At 43.8% G+C, this 26,099-nt stretch overlaps 1 protein-coding gene across 1 annotated transcript in view; it reads left to right on the top strand.

The window, feature by feature from the left end:
* pard3ba (par-3 family cell polarity regulator beta a) overlaps positions 1-26,099 on the top strand; it is a 143,170-nt gene that overhangs the window by 53,197 nt on the left and 63,874 nt on the right. Inside the window, exons 12-18 of the mRNA XM_056370827.1 lie at positions 4,706-4,891; positions 7,783-7,953; positions 9,254-9,340; positions 15,731-15,863; positions 17,163-17,310; positions 18,697-18,800; positions 22,985-23,029. Of these exons, the coding sequence (XP_056226802.1) occupies positions 4,706-4,891; positions 7,783-7,953; positions 9,254-9,340; positions 15,731-15,863; positions 17,163-17,310; positions 18,697-18,800; positions 22,985-23,029 (874 nt within the window). The remainder of the gene's footprint in view (positions 1-4,705; positions 4,892-7,782; positions 7,954-9,253; positions 9,341-15,730; positions 15,864-17,162; positions 17,311-18,696; positions 18,801-22,984; positions 23,030-26,099) is intronic.

The following is a 26,099-nucleotide window of genomic DNA, read 5'->3' as shown; positions in this document are numbered from 1 at the left end:
TTTGCCAAAATAATTGAATCCAAAGTCCAACAAAGACTGAATCACACCAAAATAAATTTCCTGACCACTTCTGCCACTAACATGGTTCCTTGTGTGCATGAAGCGTTCAACTAAGTGCGAGGACACGTGCTGCTCTGTGTGTCAGTAGGAATAAACTTGATCATGTACAGCACTGCCTCGGCTGAGGGACAGCGGCAGGTCAGAGGTCAGCTGGTCAGGGTTCAGTGTTTTGGCCAAAGGAAACGTCAGCACTTGCTGACGCGGCAGTTTCAACCCGGGTCATGTGGTTAAAAGGCTTAGCCGCTGTATTTACAGCCTCACCCTGCCGCCAGCCTCCAGCACTTGTACAGTCTTTTGTATCTCCATTGTGTGAGTAAAGTAGACTTTTAGAGGAACTAGCTGAACTACTGATTGATTAGTTTCAATAGTATTGATGTTTCATGAGCAGCGTGCGGTTCTGTGAAAGCGCTCGGCAGTGCTGCGAGGCAGAGTGGTCTCTTTCAGTCAAAGGAATAACAATAAAGCCTTCAAATTAGCCTCATTATAAGGATACAAAAGGACGCTGATTTTCTACCCCATCTCCCGTACTCTCACACACTCCCTAAGTAATTAAAAAGTGATAACTTTCTAATCACACTTTCATTCCTGTCAGCATTTCTGCGTCTCCATTGCTCCGCGCTCTCATTATTTCGCGGGGCCTCGTTTTGTTTCAGGGCCGAGATTAGAGAGATGCTAGGAGATGTGGAGAGTTTTTTCTTTTCTTTTTTTAACCGTGATGTGTGTGTTTGTGCGAGTGAAAGTGTGTGACTGTAGCAGAATTATGAGTTTGCCAAGGACAGGATGGAGGGGTCACTCTGCACATGGTTGACCCTCAGTTGCCAGCGAGCCTAGGCCAGTGCACAGGAAAAGGGGGTCGTCAGGCAGAGAGTGACTCTGCTGTGTTGCTGTTACTTCTCACTCAGCTTGTCCTCTCTCTCTCCCTCCGTCTCCTCTTTTTAATTCATCCTCCGATCCCGTATGTCTATCCCTCTTTTTTCTTTCTGTCAGTCTGTCTTCAAGGATGGAGCTCTTCTGTCACTTTTTCCTTTTCATTCTCCTCCCTCTCCCTCCGGCACCAGAATTATCCCTCAATCAGTCATTTTACTTTTCCTTTCTCTTCATTGTGAGGTAAAGGTGTAAAGCGGCGAAGAAGCAGACATTAAGGCGATTAATTGGCAGCTCCATCGTCGGCGTCGTGCGCGGTGAGATCTCATCTTAATTGAATGTCGCTCTCACCGCTAATCCCACCGCTTTGAAACCCCCCATTTAGAAATCGTCAGTGACAAAAGGCTCTGTGTGTAATCGCTGTGTATCACCCCCTCCTCGCCACCCACCCTGGGGTAAGAGAAAGCGCCTTTTTGTCTCCTCATTTGGGTGTTGAAGAGGGTGGTCTCTCTCCTGGCTAAAAGCTTGTTAAAGAGCCATTGCTGCGGGCTACCAGAGGGAGGAGGGGGCGCGGGGGAGTCACAGAGCGGAGCCAAGGGGTCTCAGCCACCCTGGGGACGCAATCTGCCCCCAAGGAAAGGGCATTAGAGGGGATATAGGAGTGTGTGCCTGCTTTTGGACCACCACTGAGATCCAGTCGGTTGTGTAAATAGATCTAAATCAGCAGTGAGATACAACAAATAAACACGTTGAGTTTCATTTTAACAACTTTTCCAATATCGTGGTTTTGTTTCCAGAGCCTTCAGAGCCTGCTGCGCTCTGATCTGGCCACCTTCACCTCGTGTGTTGTTGCAGCGAGATCACAGAGGTATTTAAAACCTCCCAGGTTGCCATCTGAGTCCTCTCAAGTGTCTCTCGAGCAGGAAATAGCGGATTGTCTTTGTAATTCCTCTGGTTTTGAGTAACAGCGTCGTGAATCGCCTTGTTGATAAAAATAAGCCCTGACTGAAAATAGACTTTTGAAGGGCACGGTTTGTTCGATCTATCTTCTTGTTATCATATGGAACGGTTGACTTAGGTGTCCCTCTTCAAGCAAAAATGTGTTATTGTTACTTTGCTTGGATGATTGAAGAATGATTAATGTACGGAGCTTCACACTGAAAGACAGTTTTTACATTCATCCGCTGAAGTTTTGATTTATTTTGAAGCCAATCAGGATTCAGTTTAAAACTTAGACTAAGTGTGATGTGGAAACTCGACGCCGTCAAAGCGCACACACACTGAGATTGGACCTTTCAGTGAAGTCGGAAGAGCTTGTGTCCGGCAGTTAAACTTTTTGAAACAAGCTAAAGTTCTGGAAAGAGAGATACAGTAGTGACAAGGGACATGGCAGTACACCCGTATGTTCATTAATTTATACTTTACAAACACATTAATTTATATTTCAGTGATGTGTGCTGGTATATTTACTACGGCTGAACACTTAACAATATGGCCAAGTGTAATATCCAAATCGCAGGAGCTGCAGTTTCTTTGATGAACGTAAAATGCGTCACAACATCCCATAAATGAAGCCGGGGGCGTCTCTGTAACTACATATCATGTTCTCCAGATGTAAGGGAAAATTTTTTTGGTACAAGAAAAATCACATCATCATTTTTATATCTTGTTTTCAGTGAAAATAAAATGCGAAATTGACCACTCCAACTGAAATCGTGACTCATATCGAAATTGCATATTTAATATATTAACCTTTACCTGAGGAGCAAACTCTAGTGAGTTCAAAATTATGTCCCAGAATTAAAGGCAGAAGTAGCGTGACATTGTAATTGTGCTACAAAATCACTTAGAGAGGAGTTTGAGGTCAATAAAGCACATGACTGTTTATTTCCTATCAACAGGTAACACCGATTCCTTTTAACAATGACAGGTTCTCTGTTCGTGTCTATAAACTCGACCAATTTATGATTTTAAATCCGAACTGAAAGCAGTGATTGAATACAGGGAACCGGATCAGTGCAGGTGACATCCCAGGTTTAGCTCTTTTAGCTTTTTTTTACTGGGTTGAGAGTTCTGACTCACACGTTGGAGCTGAGCATCTCTCTCGGCCTTCAGGCTTTAGCAGGCTGTTGTTTTAATTAAGCACCTAGACGAAGCAGCACAGAATAGTGCTGACAGAGGAAGACAGACTTTGGGGGGCTGGAGGATCATAGCGAGGTTGAGAGCGAGCTCCTGCAGTCGTGAGTTTTGCAAAATTACACTGCAGGACATCTTTTCCACCCACATCCTTCGTCCTTGTGTCGTGATGAGAGGGGAAATGTGAACATGGATTCCTGATTCAGTGGCGGGCAAGGTGCCTGATGTAAGGCTCCTGCAATCCTGGTATGGTTACTCAGATCTTTAAAGCTGTGACAACTGGTATGGCTGGTATAATGTTTATGCATATTCCTGCAAAATTCACTTTGACATTTCCTTACTTTATAAGCCCGGGTGGAGTTTTGAGCGGCTGTTGTCTTTTTCTTCATCATATTTCCTGGACTGAGAGAAGCCCCGAGCTACTTCAGTCTCCACCACAGCAACAAAAGCGAGAATAAAAAAAGATGTTGAGATATGTGAACACATGCATGAACACACACACACACACACACACACACACACCCTCTTGACCTTCCATCCCTCCTCCTCAAAGAAAAATAAGGCTTGGGAATGAAGTGGTATTGAGGCGCCTCCCCAGCACAGGTCCTCTTTTCCCTGGGTGACTGAACCTGGCATTTTTTTCCCCGTTGCTCTCCATTTTGCCATCCCTCTAATGACAGACATTTTCCTTTTCTCTTTTGCTGCCTCTTTTTTTTTTTTTTTTTTCCCTCCCGTCCTCCATCTAATTTTCGGAGCAGTGCCACCGTTGCCGCCACAATGGTCATTTCCTCCAGATTAAATAGCAGTGGGCGAGTGGGTGCGAGGTGTAGAGAGAGAGACCTGTAGAAGGTAGAGATGGAAGAGGAGTCTGGGGAGAAGGAGGAGGAGCTGAGGAAGAAGTACAGTAAGATTGAGAGATTAGGTTGAAATGTAAAGAGTGAGGAGGGAGGGGAGGGGGTGGGGGGGTGTGAACGAGAGAAGGGGCTATACCTCAGGGGATGGGTTATTACTTTTAAATGCTCCTCTGCGCCTCCATCCACTCTCTTCCTCCTCCTCCTCCTCTTCTTTCCTCCCCCCTTCCTCCCCCACTGTGCTCCAGGAGGAGGTATGAAAAGGTTATTATGTTTCCTTTAGAAATGGCTCGCTCTCCGTCTGCGCCTTTCATCTCCAAATGGAATAACCTCTCTACAGAAGCTTTCTTCTTTTTCTCACTACACCTTCATCTCTCTTTCCAGCACACAACACCTGCTCCTCTCTCCCGCTTTGCCTTTCTCTTACTGACTTGCGTTTTTCTTCCCCGCAGCCATCTTCCATCTGACTCTTGAATTTGTTTCCTTCCCTCTTGCTCCTCTGCTTTTTTTTTTTGTCAAGGTTTTTGGTGTGGAGTGTAATCAGTGTGATGTAGGAGCACGCATTATCAGTCAGTGCATTAGATGTGCTGCTCTTACCTCAGTCGTAGGCAATCATACACAGCAGTTATTATGTAAAGCAGGTATTAGGTGTGTGTATGAACACTTTTTCCTGTCTAGAATAGCATCTTTTAACATAACATGTCGAGAAAAAGCTCTGACCCCAGGTCAAACTCTTGAATATTTGTCTAAATCCAGTATCCGTCCATCCCTCCTTCCTTCATTCTCTCTTTCAGAAAGGTGAGGACTCTAACAGCGTGGTGTTGGAGGACGGCAGGGAGCAGCTGATGTACGAGATCCCCCTCAACGAAACGGGTTCGGCCGGCCTTGGGGTCAGCCTGAAGGGCAACAAGTCCAGAGAGACCGGAGAAGACCTCGGTATCTTCATCAAGTCCATCATCCACGGAGGGGCCGCTCACAAGGTAAAGGACCCATATTAGTTGTCTGCACTGGGCGCTGCAGGAGCTTTTGGCGGAGAGTTTTGGAGGCCTTTTCGATCCCTCTGGGGAAAAAAAACAAACATAATAACCTGGGACTCATTTTGGTAGTTATAGCCACCCTCCCCATGTTTCTGTTTACTTGTGATGGATTATACTACTCAGGCAAGTTTCAAAAGTCTGAATGGAAACTAGTGGTTGCCATGGCTGATGGAAGGATAACACATCCGAAGTTAAAAACTTTTGTAGTGTATAGCAACAAAAATAAACATGATGTAGTCCTTTAAGGCAAAAATACCAGGCAAAATTAGACAAAATAAAAGCAATATATGAATGAAATCTTGGAGTTTGATGTTTAGAAAATGTGTAAATGTGGTTTGTCTGTGTTTTAATATAAATTTTTCCATATAGTCTCAAAATGCCTCATTAGGCTTTTGCCATCACACAACCCATTTAGTGCTTTATAGAGCTTTAAAAAATCATCAAACGGGAGAAATGATAAGCATTTCGAGAGCCACATTACTTTCTTTTTTTCTGATGTGCGTGTTTCTTTAGACTGTATCTAACCAGGGGTTCTTTGAATTATCGTATCCACAACCCCCACTCAAATCAAGAACTGTTTTTTTTTTCTCAGGAGCTTAGCAAGAGTGTTGTGGAGATCTTTTTGTTTTTGTCCACACTCTTTCCCCTTCTCTCTGATGTCTTTCTCTGAGGTTTCTTCTTATCTCCTCTTCCTTTGCACTTCTCGCCTCCCCGTCTCATTTCCTGTCTTTCTTCGAGGCCACAACCCCTCCCCTCTGCTCGGCTTCCCTCGGCCTTTGACTCCCCATCGACCCCAAATGGCCTCTTCACATCAGCACCGCAGTCGTCTTATCTATATCACTCAGTACTCACTTCAAGTTGTAAGTGCATCAGGAAAAAAAAAAAAAAACGTCCCATTTCAGCACTTTGGAGATTCCTCCACTTGGCCTCAATATCTGGCCCCCCTCACGTGTCACAGCTCCTCCTGCTCCCAGATCTGCACGTCATGATGAGGAGGCACAGAGACGAGTGTGGCGTTGTAGATAAACGGCTGGTCTGGGATCAGGGTGGCCAGACAGCAGCTCCCCGTAGTGCCTTCAGAAGTAGTTTTCAGACAGCTGCCGATGCGGATAGCGCTCCGACAGAATGGCCCAGTAAGATCTCCGGCTGGCTGCGAAACAGGTTTCTGGGACAAGATACCACATAAGAAGAAGAAAGACATGACGGTGGAGAGACAGACAGTAGCGAGGGAGGGAGGAAGCCCATTGAAAGAAGACGGCGGGTGAATGAGTGCGAGAAGGGAGGGAATTTAAGAGGGGAGAAATGAGCGGTATCGAACAATAGAGAGATGGAAAAGAGGCGGAATAAGAGGAGAAAGAGAAAATTGAAAAGTGGAGACACTCAGCAGGAACTCAATACATGAGTGTATGCATGTCTGTGCGTGTCTGCGTGTGAGTGTGTGCGTGCGTGCGCGTGTGTGTCTCCTCCTCGATGTTGATGCATGCTAATGAAAAGCAGCTGAGGAGCCTGATGAGACTTTGCAGCGCCAGGCCTGTACAGAGGAGGGAACCCAGCCGTCCCCTGAGTCTGACTGACACAGACACACTGGCACATCACACACACGGTCACACAGCAGGCGAAAAAAGGGAGGAGATGAGGAAGAGTCACAGAGAGATCTAACCTATTTCCATTAAAGAGTTTTGGCTGCTGTCAGGGCCCGGGGCCTCAATTATATAAAAAAAAATATTCTTTGACTTTATCCCGATCCTGTCATATGATCATTTCAAAGAGTCTGCTAAAGAAAACAAATTAAAATTACATGTAGCGTGCTGCTGCTGCTGCTTACATGGAGAATGAAGAAATTAATAGGCAATATCACAGACACCCACTGATTTTGGCATGAACATCAATTTTTGATGACATCCTTGGATTTGAGGCAGACACAAAAATCTGGGAGTGTGTGTTTGAGTGCGTCTGAGTGCGTGCATGTGTGCGTGTGCGTGTGTGTGTGTGTGGTGCCATCCCAGTCAGCATTTGAGGTCAGGCCAGGCGGTGCCTTGTTAATGAGATGGGGTCAAAGGGCAGCGCTGACCCTAATGGACGGATCATCCACACACACACAGACCGAGAGAGTCTTCAGTGTGTGTGTGTCGCAGTGCCTTCATTTCGTTTTTTTTGTTTTTTTCATTTTGCCCTTTGCATTGGTTTCCTCATTTGCCCCACCACCCCCCCTTCCCCCACCCCCGCCCCCCTCTCTCTATTGCTCGCTCGTCCACTCTCTCTCCCTCCAGGGCACTATTGTATGTTGCCTCTCTACAAGAGGCTGCTATTTAAAACACTTAGAAGTGATTTAGTGCCCACGGAGGCTATTCCATTAGCTGCTCTATGTATTTATCATGGCTCTCCCGCTCTCAGTAGATTGCTAACTCTACAATTTTCTTGCCTTCCCCATTCTTCCATTTTCTACTCTACTTTCTCTCTCTCTCTTTATCATTCTCTCTTTCTCTCTCTCACATTTCACACCTCTCACAATTTCTCTTCTCTATTCTCTTGTCCTAAAACTTTCTTTAAGTGGTGACCAGTCAGTGTCTTATTTGGCACTCTGTACTCCTCTTTTTTTCCACACCAGCATTTTAGTTATTACTTGTAAGGCTTTTGTAAAACAATAATGTCTTCAAAGTGCCTCTAACAGCTGTCAGTGCTGCATTTTCTCTGATACTAGTTTGGAAAGATAAAACATCACCTTTACTTTGAAAATCTTCATCAGTTTGATAAAGTCATAAACACTGTATCGGGTGGTTTGTTCCCTTCTTCAGTCACTAATAATCCCCCTCGTGTTCATCTTTCCCCAACAGGACGGTCGGTTGAGCATAAACGACCAGATGATCGCAGTAAACGGAGAGTCGCTGCTCGGACGCTCCAACCACGCTGCCATGGAGACGCTGAGGCGCTCCATGTCGTCAGAGGGGAACGCCAGGGGCACCATCCAGCTCGTGGTGCTCCGAGCGCCCAGACAGACACAGCAGGTATGTTGTTTTTAACCTGCTGTAAACGTTTCTGGAATATTGAGCGGTGTATTCCAGTCAGGGAAAGCTTGTGCATGTTTCACATTTGATTTCAACCCATCTGGTTGGAAAATCAAACACTTGCTGTTTGAAAAACAACATAAACAGAAGGGAGTGACATTTTTAGGTCATGGAAGTGCTTAATTCTTGGAAGTCTTGGAAAAGACGGGGAAGATGATGATGGCAGGAACCCTGACTGAATCTATTTACAGTTCAGAAATGAATTGGCAGAATGATCTTCTATGTATGTACATGTAAATTCTAAGTATTCCTTAATATTAAAATCTTGTTTGCCTTCTAATACCCGTCCTATATGCATGTCAAAAACAGGAGGCTCACTCCACTTATATTAAGAAAGTCCTTGGAGATTTGAGAAATTGTATCAGTTGCTCTCTTTTATTTTTTTATAAGAAAAAAAAAAAAAAAGTAAATCTCAAGTCGACAGATGCAAAAACCTTTAAATGTTGTTAGACTTCCTTTTAACCACAGGCTGCATCCCCGTTATTTACTGCAGTGCTTTGCTTTTGAAAGCTTTGGTGGATGTGGGGCAACATGTTAAAAATTTTACATTTGGTTAGATGAATTTGGTTACATGAAACATTTAGGAGTTGTTATGCATTATGAAATCCCACATGCAGAAATGTGCAAAGATTATTAATAAGTAGCTGACAGCCAAATCAACAGCATGTATCATTCGCAATAGGATCACTTCTCTCCCCTGTTATGATTAAAACTATATACTGTGAGCACCTGGACTAAATGTGGATCAGCAATCTGGAATCAGGTCGAAGCAAATCATTTCTTTTCAAACCCAGTTAAACAGTTAATGCTGTTCCCAGTATTAAGAGGGCCTTCAGTCCAGTTATTGTATGGGAGTTTGCTAATGCAGCTCCTTGTTCTCACAATATAAACACAGTTGGATAAAAATAATGAAAACATCAGAGTAAAGGCTCCCTTTGTGACAGTGACTGTCATGCTGTATGATTTGTTTGGGTGTTAAGCTGGTGATTTAACAGTTTTAAGATTAAGTTGACACTTTATCAAGAAGAAGCAGGTAACGGCTCAGTTTCTTATTCAGCAGCTCTTTGATAAGGCACGTGGCTGTTAATTGACGCAACAATGACTGTAGCAAAGGATGAAAACAGTTTCACGGCTCAGAAAACAGCTGAAGAAGCTTCCACCGCTCTATCTACTAGTTCATATCCAAGGGAGTTTATTTATTTAGATTTTTTTTTTCTCCAAATTCTACTTTTCTCCACAGATGGCCAGTGCCAACCCTGCAGCAAGCACAGCTACAAATGTCTCCAACTCCCATCAATCCAACCCGCAAGCAAGCTCCAGCAATCAGGTACGAGTGCGTGACGCCTGCCACCAGCTGCAGCCGCCTCCGCCTCACCGCTCCTCCTCCCTCCTCCCCGCACTGAGGAGGCGAGCGTCCGAGCCGCTGCCTCACAGCCACAGGCAGCGTCACGCACAGCGGCCGGGGGAGACGCACACCAGATACACCTACGGGTTTAACCAAAGGGAGAGGCGTAGCGGTTACACATTTGGCTTCACACAAAGGGACAGAGAATACAGTGATGAGGAAGGGGGATGTGCGCAAAATGATGTGTACAGACCGAGTACGAGGTACGAGTTTGGGTTTGTCTCTCACAGCCAGACACTGAGCAACTTAAACAGGGATAGATATGAATACGGATACCCACAGGGACACACACGCAGCCGAATGCCTGCGGACACACAGAGTCAGACCGCGGTCGATAACACGCGCGGTCGCGCGTTCATTGACGCTCAGGGCAACACACACGGCTGCAAGTCCAGGCACGCACGCAGCCGCACACTGGACGCCGTCCACAGCCAAGACGGCTCCCAGGGTAACAGCTACACTGAAAACATCAGGGCCATGGCGGGGCAGATGTACGGAGACCCACCCACACACAGCAGGATACCCACCCGCAGTCAGACGAACAGAAACACACACAGAGCTGCAGATGCATACGTAGACACACACTCGCATAACTACGCACACAACCGGGCGTCCACTAGACAACACCACCTCCGGCTGTCCGGCGGGCTCTGACACAGGGTTGCGCATGCAAGTGCACATTCGTAATTATAAAACTAAAACATTAGGATGAACCACAAAGACTAAAGTGAAATCCTGAAATAAAATTAGCACAGAAAGATCAGCTTTATGATTCTGAAGTTCCTTAACATCATGTCTGGTTCCTGTTATATTTCAGTTTGAAAGAAATTATGACGAAAATGTCACTTTTTCAATTTTTTTTTTTTCAGTCAGTTTTTAGTGATTGACGGCGAGGAAGCATATTAATCTGGCTGAAAGCTTTCCCTTTGGCGACACCACTAACTGTCACATCATTAACTTTTAGCTGTCTTTCTAAAATATTACCCATAAACTCCGCAATACTAAATTCTTCACTGTGTACAATCTCTTTTCTGTCACTTTGGTTTTAACTCACTAAAATTAGCTGTGACTCTGATTATTTTTTCACAGTTTCTCTTCAAACCACTGGGTTGTCTACACACTGTAAAGGCTGAATCTGCTCTTTCCTGTTTTTGTCTATTTGTGTAAAGCTTTGTATTAATTTCTCCTTTTTAATTTCCGTATTTTTTGGAGGGAATGTACTCTTGCTTTCCTGTCTCACCTGCCTGGTTCTCCTCTGTTAAATAAAGCCAATCTGGAGTTTCCTGCATGCCTGTCTATGTCTGTTTCTCTGTTGGGTTTTCAGCAGCTGCCTTTTCCTTTGCTTCACTGCCTGTTTATTAAATGACATTTGAGTCCCTGTTCCCTCTGTTTTGGCCTCAGCGTCTCTTTTCTCTTCTTCCTTTTCCTTATTCCTTGTTTCTCACCCTGAGCACAAACCAGGACATGTTTTTATAAAAGTTAAACAACTGAAAATAAAATTCCCACTAGAAAAACATCAAGTTGCACGACATCCCGTCATGATTCATGCTTTGCGCATAAAACTGTAATTTAAAAGTTACACCACAAGTCACACGCGTATGGCTATATAGGGAGTAATGAACATATTTCAGGAATAGCTAATGAAAACTGACTCGGGGAGTAGAATCAGTATTCATGAGTGCTCCATGTAGCTGTGAAACACTTGCCTTTCAGATGTGATAAATGTGTTAAAAATCAGACTGAATGTAACGTGTTAACCTTTACTTATTTTTATCTCCTCCTCTTTTGTGCTGAAGTGCTGTTAAAAACAAAAAACAGCTCCCGTGAACGTCTTGTGTCCCAAAAAAAAAAAAAAAAATCCTTGCTGCGCAGCGGCTGCTTCTTTAATCCCTGGTGGTAAATGTGCGAGCGAGATTTGAATCACTCACAAAGTCGCACAAGAATTCGCGTTCACCTCGCACAAAGCAGCACAAATTCCTGGATGGACGGACTGATGGAGATATCAAGCATGACAGTTGGCGAAAAATAGCTGTTTCTTAGTTAAGTCAGTGTATTCAACTCCACGTTGAACCATGACTGATTATTTCAAAGGCTTAAAAAGATGTTTCACAGCAGTTCAAGCTTAGTAATGATGTGTGTGTGTGCATGAGAGAGGGAGTAAAAATAGGAGGGTGAGAGTGTCGGCTGCCATTGACCTGCCCATTGTTCACTCCCTTCACTGTTGTGTATGTTTCAGGCATCCAAGCCTGCGGGTAAATGCTATCAAACCCAGTGCAAAGTTCAGTTTATATCTGCATAGCCCTCCTCTCATCGCCAAACAGCCAGTCTGGTGACACCGTGGGGCAGTGTGATAAAACAAGCGCTCCCTAGAGTGAAGCTCCCTGAACCCGTCGGCGTCACGCTTTTCCCTTGTCTCTGTCTGGAGCTGCCTTTCCATTAGGGCTGGATTGTATAACCTGAAATCCTAATCACGATGAAATGACCTCATTTCATCCATATTTTCTTCTTTTAAATACATCAATAAATTACGGTCTGAGGTTTGTACTAATTAATCACAGTGTGACCAGTTAGTCTAGACGTTTGGTCACATGTCACTGGTTGTTGCATTCTCATAGGATTCTGACAATTTATTGACATTATTGACATAAAGTAAGATGGTGGTGAGCATACTGTGGGCACTGAACATCAGTATTGTCGTTATGAACATGTTAGCATTCTGACATTTAGCATATAGCTCAAAGTACAGCCTCACATAGCGGCTAACACAGCTGTTTCAGTGTATTTGATTACAAAAGTTGAATGAAAAATTGCATAATTTGTTGCTCTCACGCTTGTCATATATTGCGTGATTGGTATTTGGTGCATTTGAACCTTCCTCGGCTTAAAATCATTTCTAGCACGTGAGACAATGAACGACCTGCCACAGATCAATCGGTTCTTAAAGGAATGATTAGAAGTGTTTAGTTCCCTCCACACGTGTGATGGACAGTCGCATGTTATTTTTGGCAAACGATTAAACCTTTTCATAGATTTTGCTGCAAAAATGAGAAGATAACAGCTTGTCTCTTTCTCTCTTTATCCCTCCTTTTATCCTCTTTTGACTGCCACAATAACGTCCCTAATGAAACATAATCGGAGCATTAAGCGGAGACAGCTTGAATATCAATTATTACATCGAACCTTATTTGTACAGCAGCGTTCATTAAGGTTAGTTCAGTTTAAAGCGCTTAACAGGGAACTGACCATTGATTAAACTGAGTAGAAAAGTGAAAAGTAAGAGAGACTAATGCGCAGCAAAACCTAAAAAGATCAAGATAAGAATATTATTAGATGTTAAAATGAAAAAATGACAAACGCTGTTAAAAACAACGCTGGGTTTTTTGTTTTTTTTCCTGTGTTTATTTTCTGTTTTCTTCCATTCGCTCTCCATCCCGAGCCGAGTGATATGTGGGTGGGGTGGGTGACACATTAGGGTGAGGCAGGGCTAAGCCTCTCTGAAGCCTATTGTATGCAGCTGTAGGTTGGCGCTGGCTGGATAGATGGATCCCCCCCCCCCTGTTTACTTATTGTTGTGGGATTAAGATATCTGACTGCCTGTCTGCCAGGCTGCTTCAAAAGCCTCAGGCGAAACTGTCAGTTTGCGGAGGCCGAGGGATGGATGGATGCATGGATAGATGGAGGGATGGATGGATGGATGGATTGATAGATGGACGGAGGGATGGATGGATGGATTGATGGAGGCTATGATGTGATTTACGTGTCACTGGCATATCCAGAAGAGCTGTCATAACTGCAAATACACACAACACACATATATATGTGCTCAAAGTGATTGACAGCTGTGATGTGACATATTAAGATGTATGGTAGCTACTAATGATTCCCCAGGGACTCCATGACATCGTGAACACACCCCACCCAATGCTTTGAACTGAGGAAGCTATGGGTACACCTTTCATTATCGTACACTGTGCCTCAGGATTTGTCTTTGTCACACTTAAATAAGCGTGTGGTGTAGGTGTGTGTCTGTGTTTGCTTGTTGGGTGTGTGTGTGTGTGTGACAGCTGTAGCTCCTGTCTCTTTGACCAGAAAAGGCTTCTTTCATCCTCCACTAGCACAGATTCCCACCAGCACTGCCAGTCCCTATCTCCATCTGTGGGGTGGGGGTCCTTTGTAGTGCTGGATGGCTGTTCGATAACATGTCTGTCAGTGCGCCCAGGATTATCTTAATTACTGTGTTTTCAATTGTGCACATGAAGAGAGCTTTTTTCTCCAGTTACACAGTGTTGAATTTTTCTGAAGGATTACCAAAAGGTGAATCATAAGAATATATATATATATATATATATATATTATTTTTCCTTTATTTCAGACTGTGGTTTGGTTGTAACATTTAAACCACTGGACCATTCTTGTAATTTATATTTATATTCCTCAGTATATATTTTCCTCCTTCCTGATTAAAGATTTAGATTTGATCTTAAAAAGTCAGAACAGATGACACATTTCCTTCTCAATTATGATCAACCCGACTAATTTGTGATATTTTGTTCATCACCCACACTGCTCGTCGAGTCAAAATCCTCAGAGGTTTGTTCTAAATCTGTTCATATTTCCTCAAAGCTCTGCTCCCGTATCGCTTATCTGAGGTGAATCATAATTGATTGGTTGCAGGATGTGCAGGATTTACTATTACAAAATTCATGTAAAATCCTCCCTTTTTCGCACAGTAGATGTATGTTGGACGAAACTGCAATTGCCCCAAAGAAATGTCGGGTTTGACTTTTTGCTTTCATCAGAAGTTAATCGACCTGTGATATTACTGCAGAATTGATCCAGGACACAGTGAACGGTGAAAATCTTTGCTAACGTCTATTGTACTGCAGATTAAACAGTATTGTGACAGCATCATTTGATCAGAAGGGAACCCTTCATAAAGCTTTTCTCAGAGGGTGTTATCACTTCTTGTCCATTTGGTTTGGTTGATGTTGGCTGGTGTGAAAGCTGCTGAAACTCGGGTCCAGTTTGTTTGTGATAAGCAGCTGATAGTGAACTATCTAGACACTGATCACATAAGGCATGTACAGTAAACAGAGAACTGCCCTAAAATTTTATGCAATGAAATAAATGTTGTACTAATTAAACAAAAAGCGAGGCGAGATTCTGTTCCATTTTGACGACGGGTCTGATCCTCCTCAGTGAGGATGATACCAGTCAGAGACAAACCTGTAGAGCGATGTTCTGTTGTTTTACACAGATGATTCTCTTTCTCTGCTCTTTGCCGGAGGGGTTTTGTTGTTCTACCGCCCGCTTTAAAATCCTCCAAAGCTTCTATTGGATTCAAGTCAGGGAACACACTTGGCCAGGTCCTACTTTTCACTTTTTTCTCCTTTAAAATCTCTTTGTGCGACTTTTTTTCTTTTTCCAGTGTGTCTCGGATCATCCGCTGCAAAATTCCTCTGCTGCCAAGCTTCTCGGGACTTGGAATCGTCTTTTCACTCAGTATTTGAGTAAACAAACCTGCATTCATAGTGCCATCTATAAATGTCATCTTTTGCACTCATGCAGCCTCATATCAGAGCACTCCCACCCCCATCTTTCACTCTTGGCACTGCGCAGTTGCTGTGGTGGTCCTGGCTCGGTCCACGCCAAACATGCTGGGCTGGTTTTTGTGAATAATGGTCTTGTTCTTGGACGATGTCCCTAGAGGTCGACTTCATGCGGTGTCCTTCACACTGTCCGATCAGTCACTCAAACGCCAGTTTCCGCAAATAATCCCTGCGCCAAGTCGGAAGCACTTATCTGTTTTTCAGTGCAAGGTTTTGTAAATAGCGAATTGTGGCACCATTTCTCGAGCAGGGCCGCTGCACTTCCTGTCATTAGTATAGTACTAGTATGGCTCTTCCTTCACCTCCTAACCACAGCTGCAACTGTTTTGCTGCCTCACGGGATGACTTTGACCAAAGCTGTCCAATGAAAGAGTCATCTCTCAGCCCACACGTCTCAGTGTTTACAGCTTTACATTGTAGTGAGTGAGTCACTGTGATCGTGAAAGCAACCAGGATTAACTGCATTGGTGTGGTTACTTGGTTGGTGGGGAACCAGGTTGCGAAGTGGTAAACAAATTAAATAAAAAAGACGTTAGTCCAGCTCTACTGGGTAATTAAAGAAATAACTTTAATCTTCTGATGTATGAGGCAACAACATCAATTTTTCATAAGTCACAAATTTGACTGCGTTTGGAACATTTTCTTGCTTTTGAACCCTTAATAACCACTTTCATGGCCCCTCTTGATCTGTCTCTGTTGACAGGAGCCGAGGGGACACGATGCCTACCAGAAACCCTCAGGAGCCTCCAGACCCCCGAACACAGAGTCCTCCGCGAACGCCGCCAGTCACATTCCAATGACGGCCAACAACTACACACACGGCAACTCTAGAAATGGTGAGTACGCCCCTCCAACACACACACACACACACACACACACACACACACACACACACACACACACACACACAGAGAGAGAGACACTCGACAGTGTGCACAGTATTTGTCCATTTGAACTGTCAGATAGTCAACATTAGGCTTGGAGTGTTTGTGTACTCGTGTTATCTGCGACTGAGTGAGTACACACAGTATGTTTGTCAGCGTATGTGTGTGTGTGCTGATATACTTGTGTGTATGTGTGTGTGTGTGTTTGCGATCCCTACACAGCATGATACCCAGCCAAGGCTTCTGACATTGTTCTGTTATTTTTTATTTATTTTTAGGTCACTGTAGCAGCCACTCTAAGCATCTTATAGCGCTGCATTACCAAATCACATCTTTTCTAATCTCTGTCTTTATATCGCCTTTCACTGCATATTTATAGCGGGAGAAAGGAAAGTCATTAACTATGTTTTTCTGAACGCGACGCTTGCTTTTCATGTGCAAAAGATCTGACCTTGGAATCATTACGCTGATGAAACGGCTTCTAAGTGGGCCAGATTTGCATACAGGGTATTGTGCAGCGCTCGTGCCGTGCTGTTGTGTTAAAGGAAAAAAAACCAAAAAAAAACCAACAAACTGTTTTAAATTCATTCTTTATCTCTCTCGCTCGTCCTCCTCCTCTCACCCCCTGGGATGCAGGGAGCTGGAGATGCCTCTCTCACTGACGCTCTGTCAGCTCTCCATCAGACTGGAGCGGCAGTACAGTTACAGTCATTTTGCATTGGGGGGGGGGGGGGGGGGGGGTGATTTCAACACAAAGGCTTTAGAGTGAGGAAGTGATGCGCTCTCGGGTTTTACAGTTTGCAGGTATGTTGGAGGAAGTTAGAATAAAGCTTTTGTATGGAAAAGATTATTTTTTTGTGTGTGTGTTAATGTTTTAGGTTTGTGCATGTGCGTAGTGTATGTGTGTGTTCTGTGTATGAGTGTGTCTCTGATGTTGAGCTTATGCTTTCTAAATGTCTGACCTTGCTAAGCTCTTTATTGACAGTATTGATCCTAAGATGAGAAACACACTGATTGTCATTGTGTCTGCGGTCTGGATTTATATTTGTGTGCAGTTTCTTGTCACAGCTGATCAATATAAATAATAAACAATATTAAGCAAAAAAATGTATGAGACTGAGAATGTGTTGAAATTGACAAAGAAGTTAACACCTTTTCTCTTTTCTTTGATTCCCCCCCCCCCCCGACAAACAAAAGTGTTTTTTCTGTTTTTTTTTTTTGGGTTTGTCTGAATGTTTTGTTTCTCCTCAGCTCTGTATCCCGCTGCGACCACTAATGGCAGCTACGGTCACTACGGCAACGAGGATGAGGAGTTGGAAGAAGGCTTCCCCCCGCCACCCTCCCCCGGCGCTGTGGAGGAAATGAATAGAAACTTGCCAACAATCCCCCCACATCACAGGTACCCCCCCCCATAACATACACACATAATGTATGGTACACTGCGCCATAAGCACTCCATTAAACTACACACAGGGCCAAAGTTATTATATTCTAATAGCACTCTTAATTTGGGTCGCTGTGTTACGAGATAAAGAAGACTCATTACACTAAATATTACAACCCGTATGCATTATTTAGACTATACGGTCTAATTGCAATACCCTATTTGCATTATGCATAAGTAATGATGGTGATAGCAAACCAGAGTAAATGCTGTTGGAGTTTGAAGGCTTATAAAAAGCTATGAAACTTCTGTTAGTATGCTGCTGCACAGCCTGCACTCAGCAGCAGCTTTTACAGCAGACAGTGTATATTTAAATGAGGTTCATTAGGTTTATGTGTTAAGAAAATGTGGATACTATAATCAGACATGCTCCTTCAATATCCTTTTTAAACTTTTCTAAAATGAATTTTTTCATAAATTGATTTTATGATGTTTTCATCAGCTGCTCTGGCCTTTCTTTGTTTAGGGGTAAATCTTATTTTATGTGAAGTGTGATGAGAGTATGTGTTCTGTTAGTTTGGAAATTCCTTTTGCAGTGTAAATAACAAACTATAACAAATTCTATGTCTCAGTTCTAAGTGCGCACAGTATATACTTAAACGTTTTTCTTGTTGGTAGAGAAAAAAATGATGTACTTTTTTGTAATAACAGGGAATCAAATTGCAACTTTCACAAACAGACCAAAAAACTGTCTCACCACCAGCAGCAATTCGTTTTTGGTTTTTGCTCTAGTTGTGAGCAGCTCCTTTCTTTTTCTTTGTGCAATGCACTGTGGGACAGTATCATACACACTCAAAAGCTCACGAGAATATTTAGTATGCTAAATTTTCAGTGTGAACGTAGACACAGATAAAAGTTTCTCGGCTCTGATGAATCATCGGTTTTGCAGCATCATGTAAATTGTGAAACACATCATCAGTTCGTCCGGTCACTAAAACCCTGACCGCTCTGGCCTCCGCTGAATGAGCTGGTTGAAAGTGTGTGTGGTTTTGCAGGAGTCTGTCAACAGTCTTCTGAATGAGTATGTCTGAGTGTGTGCGTGTGTGCAGCATCTCATGTGGTCAGAGTCAGAATCTGGCAGCAATAAAGTGTAAGTTTATTGGAGACAGTGCATGCTATTGTTCTACTGAATCACGCCATCTGGAAAAGAGGAAATTGAATGATCTGTTGTCTGTATGTGTTTGTGAACTTAAATTAAATTTACTCTTACTTGTTATGGTGATGTAACCGACAAGTCACTAAAGGACTTTTGTTTTCTACTGTTGGCTGCAACAGATTCAAGTGTAAACACAGACGAATCGATTGACTGATTGTAAGTTGTTGTTAACTGTTGTTTTGCAGCGAGTTTCAGATGTCGCCCCACATGGCTGCAGCTTTCTACAGCCAACTGGCCGACGACGAGGACAACGTACCTCGCAACAGGGCGTCCAAGAGCATGGACATGGGTGAGCTTACACACATGCACGCACACACACACACACACACACACACACACACACACACACACACTAAAAAAACCCTTGATCAATGAAAGAAGCTGTTGTTTTCTCTTCTCACCAGTCTGCGATTGATTGGATGCATTTTCTGGGGCAAAAACGTACAAAACATTGTTGTCTCAGCCATCACAAACCAGCCAAACATATGAGTCTAATCATGGAGCTAGACTACACACACACACACACACACACACACAAACACACACACACACACACACAGCCACAACAGCGATCACATGCCTCTTATCAGTACATTTCTTTGTTGTGATATGTAGCTCCCTCCTATTATCCCCGGCCTGAGGGGATTTGACCTCCTGAACTCCTAAACCCAGGGGCTTTCCAGCAGACTGGATGAACACGCGGTGTGTTTGTGTACGTGTGTGTGTGTGTGCGCGCGTGTACACATCTGTGTGTGTGCTTTCTATGTGTGTGCGAATGAAAGGCGTTAGGTTTCCAATCTCATGGCTTGCTGTGTACGTGGAAGGCGAGAACGAAGGGGCTTATTTCCTCGTATTAACCCGAGCTGACCCCTCCTCTCCTCTTTTCTCCCCGATCTTTTCATCTTTCTTTATCTTACTTTTCTCTTTTTTGATACTTGTCTTCAATTTTCTTGTTATTCCTATTCTCCAGACAAGATCAGAGCTCTTTTTTTCCCCTTTCTCTTCTCCTCTTCAAACTGTTTATTTCTCCTCTTCAGCATTCCCTCCATCTTTTTTTTTATCTCTCTCTTTTCCTCTCTCTTTTGCACTTTCTTTCTCGAGTGAAAGCCGATGAGTTCATTGCTCTTGCTCTCCCTTATCTCTCTCTCTTTCTTCTCTGCCTCTCTTCTGATTTCCAATCCCGGTTCATTAGGTTCAGTGGATTGGCTTTCTTCCTGCAGCACACGCCTGTGCCACCCAAGCTGATTGGCTTTCATTATGGACAAGGGTGGTCTGCACACGCGGCCGTGCACGCACAAACACACACTCTTAGTGCTCTATCCCACTGAGGACCCACTCCAATACCCAGCGCTATCTGTCTCCCCTCTCCACCCTGTGTCTCCATCTCTGGCCATCCTCCATTTCCATTTCTGTTTTTTTTTTGTGCTATCTCTCTGGTTCTATATTCATCCCATCCATCTCCAAAGTGCTCAGGGCTGAAACAAGGTGGCCAACAGAGCACTGTGTGTATGTGAATAAGTGTGTGTACATGTGTAAAGATGGCAGGAGCTCTGAACACATACACGACCTCCGATGCTGACCCCGTTCGTATTTAAAGAGCTTTTTTTTTTTCCCCATTTCTTTTTACCCTGGAGAGTTTTCCCTCATGTCGGTCTTTATGGTCACTGTATCTGAGCTTTTCCAGTATAGCAGAGCAGGTTCAGCTTTTATTAAACACTTGACAGAAAGAGGTGAGCTGCTTTTCTTGACCTTGCATGCCTTAGCAAATAGTCTGTTGACTCAGAGAGCTTTCACTCACACACAGAAATCCTCACACACACCGCCCGCCCATGCTGAGATGAATCGTGGAGTCACTGACATTATAGCTGCACCGAACTCTGAATTTTCTGAGTCTCACCAAAGTGGTGTGGCTTTCTTCCAAGGAGTGATGAATCCTTTTTTTTCCCACTGTACCAGAAAGTACCTGAAAGCACCAGAAAGAAAAGGATTTTACTCTCATTTGCATTCTTTTGCAACTATAAAAGGTAAAACATGAAATATGAAATATATACTGTGTATATATATATATATATATATATATATATATATTTCTCCAAGTTTGACAGTGATTCAGCAATTTTTTCTCACTAAGTCAGCAATAATGGAAACTAATGCTTTTATCAGTCTAAAAAGCTGTGGCCTGCTTTGGAAAATGCTCAGTATGGATTGGCTTTAAGTTGCTCAGAGTGCATTGAAACATCAAGTCTTTTAGGAGACGTGTAGCCCGCACATTTCACTTTGCAGTCTAAGTTATTTGGTGTTCGATGGCTCAGGCTGAACATCAAAAAAAGTCATTAAATATAAAGCGCCGCGTGACCTCCGCTGGAACTTCGTATCATTCATCATCCCCAAACCTGTTTTTTTTATGTTGACCTGTAATTGATGCACAACACCTCCCTCACTCAGTGTAGCGTTCTGGTCGATTTGGTGACACCAGTGGTTACCGCGGTAACATTAAATGCAGTTTAATACTACAGCAGACACTTGTTGAGTCACAGAAATGCAATACAAATGCAAGAAGAACTAGCGTGTCTGTTCAGAGTGCAGCCAAACAAACCCTCATTGCTTTAAGAAGTCGGTCAATAATTATAATTGATAATTGGAAAGTGATCTCAGACTTTTGTCACTTTATTTCACAATAAAAGCCACTCTGTTTTTCACCATTGGAATGCAGCTCTGACGGGGCGTGAAGAGAGCGAACACTGAACAGTCAGGCTCATATCAATGAGGTTAATTGTGCTGGATTACATGCTCGCATCATGTTCAGTGAATTCCTTGTGCCTGGGAAGCTGAACTGAATCTAGCGCGGGAATGGCGGACTCCATCACCGCCAATAAAAATGACTACATAAAGAGATAATTACTGCATCTAAAGACATTGAATGGCTAGTTCAGGAAAAACGCCCACCATAAATAGCATCAAAAACAGGGCTTGATTTCAAAGTTTGGCCTTTCCTTGGTCAAATTGGTTCAGTTTGAAAGAGCGGCCATAGAGACGCAGCATCATGTCACACTGTGAGATGATCCACTCAGCAGTATTGGCTGGAATAGATGAACTGTATGGATCCATGGCCTGACAGTTCAACAGCCTCTGAGGGACAAAGACTGTCAACCTTTTAAGAGGCCACGAGGTCAAATCTGGATGTGAAGCGTAACCCATGAAAAGCAGATCCAACAGGTTCAGCACACACAGCTGGACTCTCTCTCTCTCTCTCTCACTCTCAGTTCCTCATGCTGTTTTCACCCTGAATCTCTCATCTTCACACCATCTCTCTTATAGTCTTCATCTTCTCTACTGCTTTTCCTCTTCTCACCTTTCTTGCACCTTCTATCTGTCCCCTCTTCCAGTAACTTTTTCTCTTTTCCTTTGTCACTTCTTTTAATTCACTCCCTCCATCCATGTCCTTCCGTACTTCACTTCAGAATACATGATATACTGCCGTGCTTGTGCAGGTTTGTAGTTAAGTTATCCAGTGATATAACAGATATATAAAACACTATAAGGCAACTGACTGGAGGTTAAAAGAGGGATTTTACATTTTAGCCTTCCACCGTGGCAGCAGGAGACAAACTTGGCTGCTGGCCATGCAGACTTTTATCTTTCCTCCACAGAAAAGGAAGCTTTTATTATCTGGCAGGGTCGTGTGGCCTGGAATAGTTCTTTCCCAAACTTTGAAAGTATTTAATTTTTATTTTATCTGGCACGTGTGCACAAGAAAGGTATATCTGTTTCTCTGTCTTATTACAGATGTGTCTCTGCAGGATTTTTTATGAAGCAACCTCTTTTGATTTCAACCTCTGTTTTGCACAATACAACCTATCACCCTTCATCTCTCACTTCTTGCTCTCTCTCCCCACTGTTTATCAGTTTTCGTTCTACCCTCTTTCTCTGTCGCTCTGATATTCTCCCTTCTTCTCATTTTCTCTCTCCCTCTCCCATCTGTCCGCTGGGAAAATTGACCTCATAAAAAATGAAAAGGATTATTTAAGAGAAATAGCAGCGTAATGAAAACCTATTATTGTATCCCATGGTGCACCGCCTGTGGCGGCTCCCGCTGGCCGACCGCAATCCTGTTTAGTTAGATTAGGTGTTGGTGGGGGTTTCTTCTTGTTTTCTTCTTCCTCCCTTCATTATTTCTCTCATTGTCTCACCTCTATCTCTTCTCGTCCTCTCTCACGGTCATAATATCTTTCCTCTGGTTTTCTTATATTTCTGCTTCTTTTTCATTTCCTCTTTCAGTCTGTGTCATTTTGTCCTCATCCTTCTCTGTGTGATCCTTCTGCAGGGAGTCATTTACCGCATGTGCCAGCACCAGTTGTAACCATTTACGAAGCCGCACAAAACACTGGATGATGTATGTTCTGCTCCGTGTTTTAGTATGTAAAGAAAATAACATGTGGTCTTTACTGTGCGTTTTTGTCTTTTGTGTTCCAGTGGCTGATGAGAGCAACGTGGGATCACTAGTTGGGCAGAGGAACGGTGAGTGTGTGATATAATCAAAACACACATGCATACACGCAGAGCAAACACCCTCCTTTTTTGTTTTCGGCCCACCGATCTCCCCTCCTGACCTGGAGAGTGTAACAGTCCGTCCACACACAAAAACAAATTAACCTGCTGTGTGAAGATTTTCATTTTTTTTTCTTCTTAAACATTTGATTTTACTTCATTTTCTTTCTCCTCGCTCTCCCTCCACTCCCCGGCTGACAAAGTTGAGTTGTGAAGCACTTAGTGTCTGAGCTCTTGCTGCTTTATAGCCGTCCAGGTCAGCAGGCTCACAGTTTTCAATCCTTACCCAGCTGACAGCAGCCGTATTGCATTACAATGGCATCCGCTTCAGTTATTTCTCCACACTCAGTTCCGCCTAGTTTTTTTTTTTTTTTTAGAAAGGTCTGGTTAAAGGTAAAATATAAAGTCACTTTTACTATTTTCTCTTACTGAGTGACATTACACAGGAGTGGTTCAAAGTGCTGCAGATCCGGTTCACGCTCAAGAATTGATGCACTTTACATTTTGTGACTCCCTTTTAAACAAGTACCTCGTTACGCAAACGTGACAGCATTTTGACATGTCAGTCTCATGTCTGAATAAGCGCGAGTCGCGATGACTCCATGAGACCTGGAAAACATTTCAGCAAAACTTCTAACGCGGCACCAAATCATCATCGCCGCACCAGGTGCCACATGTTCCGTAAAAGTCCTGTCATGTCTGACTAAAGCTGTATGGAATATTTATATAACGGATGTCTGAATGAGAGAACGTCTCCTTTGCAGCTGCAGTGGATGAACCCAGCGACGTTTTTTGTGTTCCGTGTCTGAAAAGAGCTAAATTCAGACGTCAGAAACAGAAAAACTGATAGAAAAAGACATCACAGGGGAATCCACAGTGGTGCTGAAACACTGCAGGAACGAAAGCTCAGCACCAAACATAGTGAGAAAATATCATGATTTTAGCTGACTGCCTCTTTATCGTGTGTGATCAGATCTAAAGGGAGTGGCATGTTTACAGCAGCAATGTTCTCACCTGATTTGCATTATGTTTTTAAAGTTGAGAAATGATTGACTATAAGAGAAGCGTTTGACAAAAATGTAACCAACCACTATCTTTAACACTGAGGATAAAGATTGCTTTCAAAGTTATTGTGGCCTGTTCGCAGCAGTGTTGTATGAAGGAACAGTCTGTGCTGTGATAGGAGCAGATATTTCCACCGAGTCAGATATAACTGCTCCAGCATTGCTTCTCAGTGGCCAAGGCTGGAAGACGGCCTGTGGTTGTTCTGGGCATCACCGGTATGAATATAAATCAAGAGTGTTGCTGACAGAGAGCGTGCACGCTCAGTTGGCCACCTCTAGCTGCGCCGCAGAAGTCAGGATTTGAACAGCGGTGTTGAGCATGTCGCATCTCATTTCGCACGCCCGCTGTATTTTAAAATGGCAACAAGGCTTGCATAAGAAAAGGAGCATGACCAGCAATTTAGCTCTGATGTCGGGAGGCCTGGCTTCCTCCCTGCCTAGGTTTCTCTGTTACACACACACACACACACACACTCATACACACACACAAACACACACGCACAAGTACACCGATCTCTTAAATCCACCTGCAGCAGCCAACTAAGCCTGTTGCCGGTGGAATACAAATGGCCTGAGCACCGTCGCTGACCTCAAATCCCCCACACTCAGCATTCCCACAAATGGCTTCACCTCCGCCCCACTTCCTCCTCTCTCCGATACCCCCCCCCCTTCTCTCCCCCTCTCATGCTATGATTTTCTTGGCATTTCTGATCAGCACCCATAACCCTTATGGCCCATGATAAATAAAGTGATCCATTTCTCAGCCGCAGCATTCCTTTCTTCTTCTTCTTCTTTTTTTTTTCCTTGCCATCTCCTCTCCCGTTGACGTCTCAGCTAATGTGTATTGACAGGGCTTTTGCGTGTTTTTCATTTTTGCTGACGCAGTGTATTTGCCTAGTCCCCCCCCCCACCACCCTCCTCTCTAAATGGCCTCAGTGTTTCTTTATGGGCTTTGACATATTTCATTAGGCGGATGGTCTTAAGAGGCCTGCCTGGCTTCTTTAATCTGGATAAAACCCTTTTTCTCTCTGGCTAGAGCCGCAGCAAGGAGCGCTACACTCCTCTAACTCCCTCTCTCTTTCCTCTTGCTCCATCTCTCTCTCTGTCACTTACTCAAGCTGTCCCACTCTCCCTCCCTCACTCTCTCTCTCTCTTTCTTCTCCCTTGATTCTCCAGTCTTAGGAGTCTCCATCTTCAATAGGGCTTTTAGTTTTTTTTTTCCCTTTTTTTTCCCTTTCATCTTCGCTACCACTTTCCCGCTTCTTCCCAATCGCTTCTCTCTTGATTATTCTCCGTCTCCTGCTCTCTGTCGCCAGGCTCATCCCCACTTTTAGTATCCTCTCAATCCCAAACCTTCATCTCTCGTTCTTCTTTTCTCTCCCTCCTCCTCTCCTACAGCTGATTCTCTCTTTATGATCACTTTTATTCTCTTTCTCTCAACAGGCTGATCCTTTTTTATTCTCTCTCTGCCTGTTATCTTCAGTTCTCTCCTCCTCTCTTTCTCTCTCTCTCTCTCTCTCTCTCTCTCCCTCTCTGACTCCCTTCCTCCCCATCCTCTGCAGCTGTATCTGTTCCAGCCTTATGTGATTATGGTGAACATGCTCCAGTCTCTGAGTTTCCTATACCCAGTCCAGCATCTCCTCCAGCCTCTGTGTGTGTTTTGTGTGTGTGTGCGTGCATGCACGTGTTTGTGAACACCCTGCAGACAGCCAAAAGAGTAATGGACAGATATCCCTTCATTCATCCCACCATTTCTCTCCCTTAGAGTCTAACATCTCCCCTGGCAGCAGGCTGCCCTCTTACAACACACCTGGGAGCTCATCCAGCTCTCTCTCTCTCTCTCTCTCTCACACACACACACACACACACACACACACACACACACACACACACACACACACACACACAGGCAGGCACTGGGGCTGTGCAGAGGATTATACTGCAATGCTGCGTCTCAGCCTCATGCACATCTGCTT

The sequence above is a fragment of the Seriola aureovittata genome, chromosome 24 (assembly GCF_021018895.1).
Source record: "Seriola aureovittata isolate HTS-2021-v1 ecotype China chromosome 24, ASM2101889v1, whole genome shotgun sequence".
Taxonomy (NCBI): Eukaryota; Metazoa; Chordata; class Actinopteri; order Carangiformes; family Carangidae; genus Seriola; species Seriola aureovittata.
This window is presented reverse-complemented; position numbering and strand designations above follow the sequence as displayed.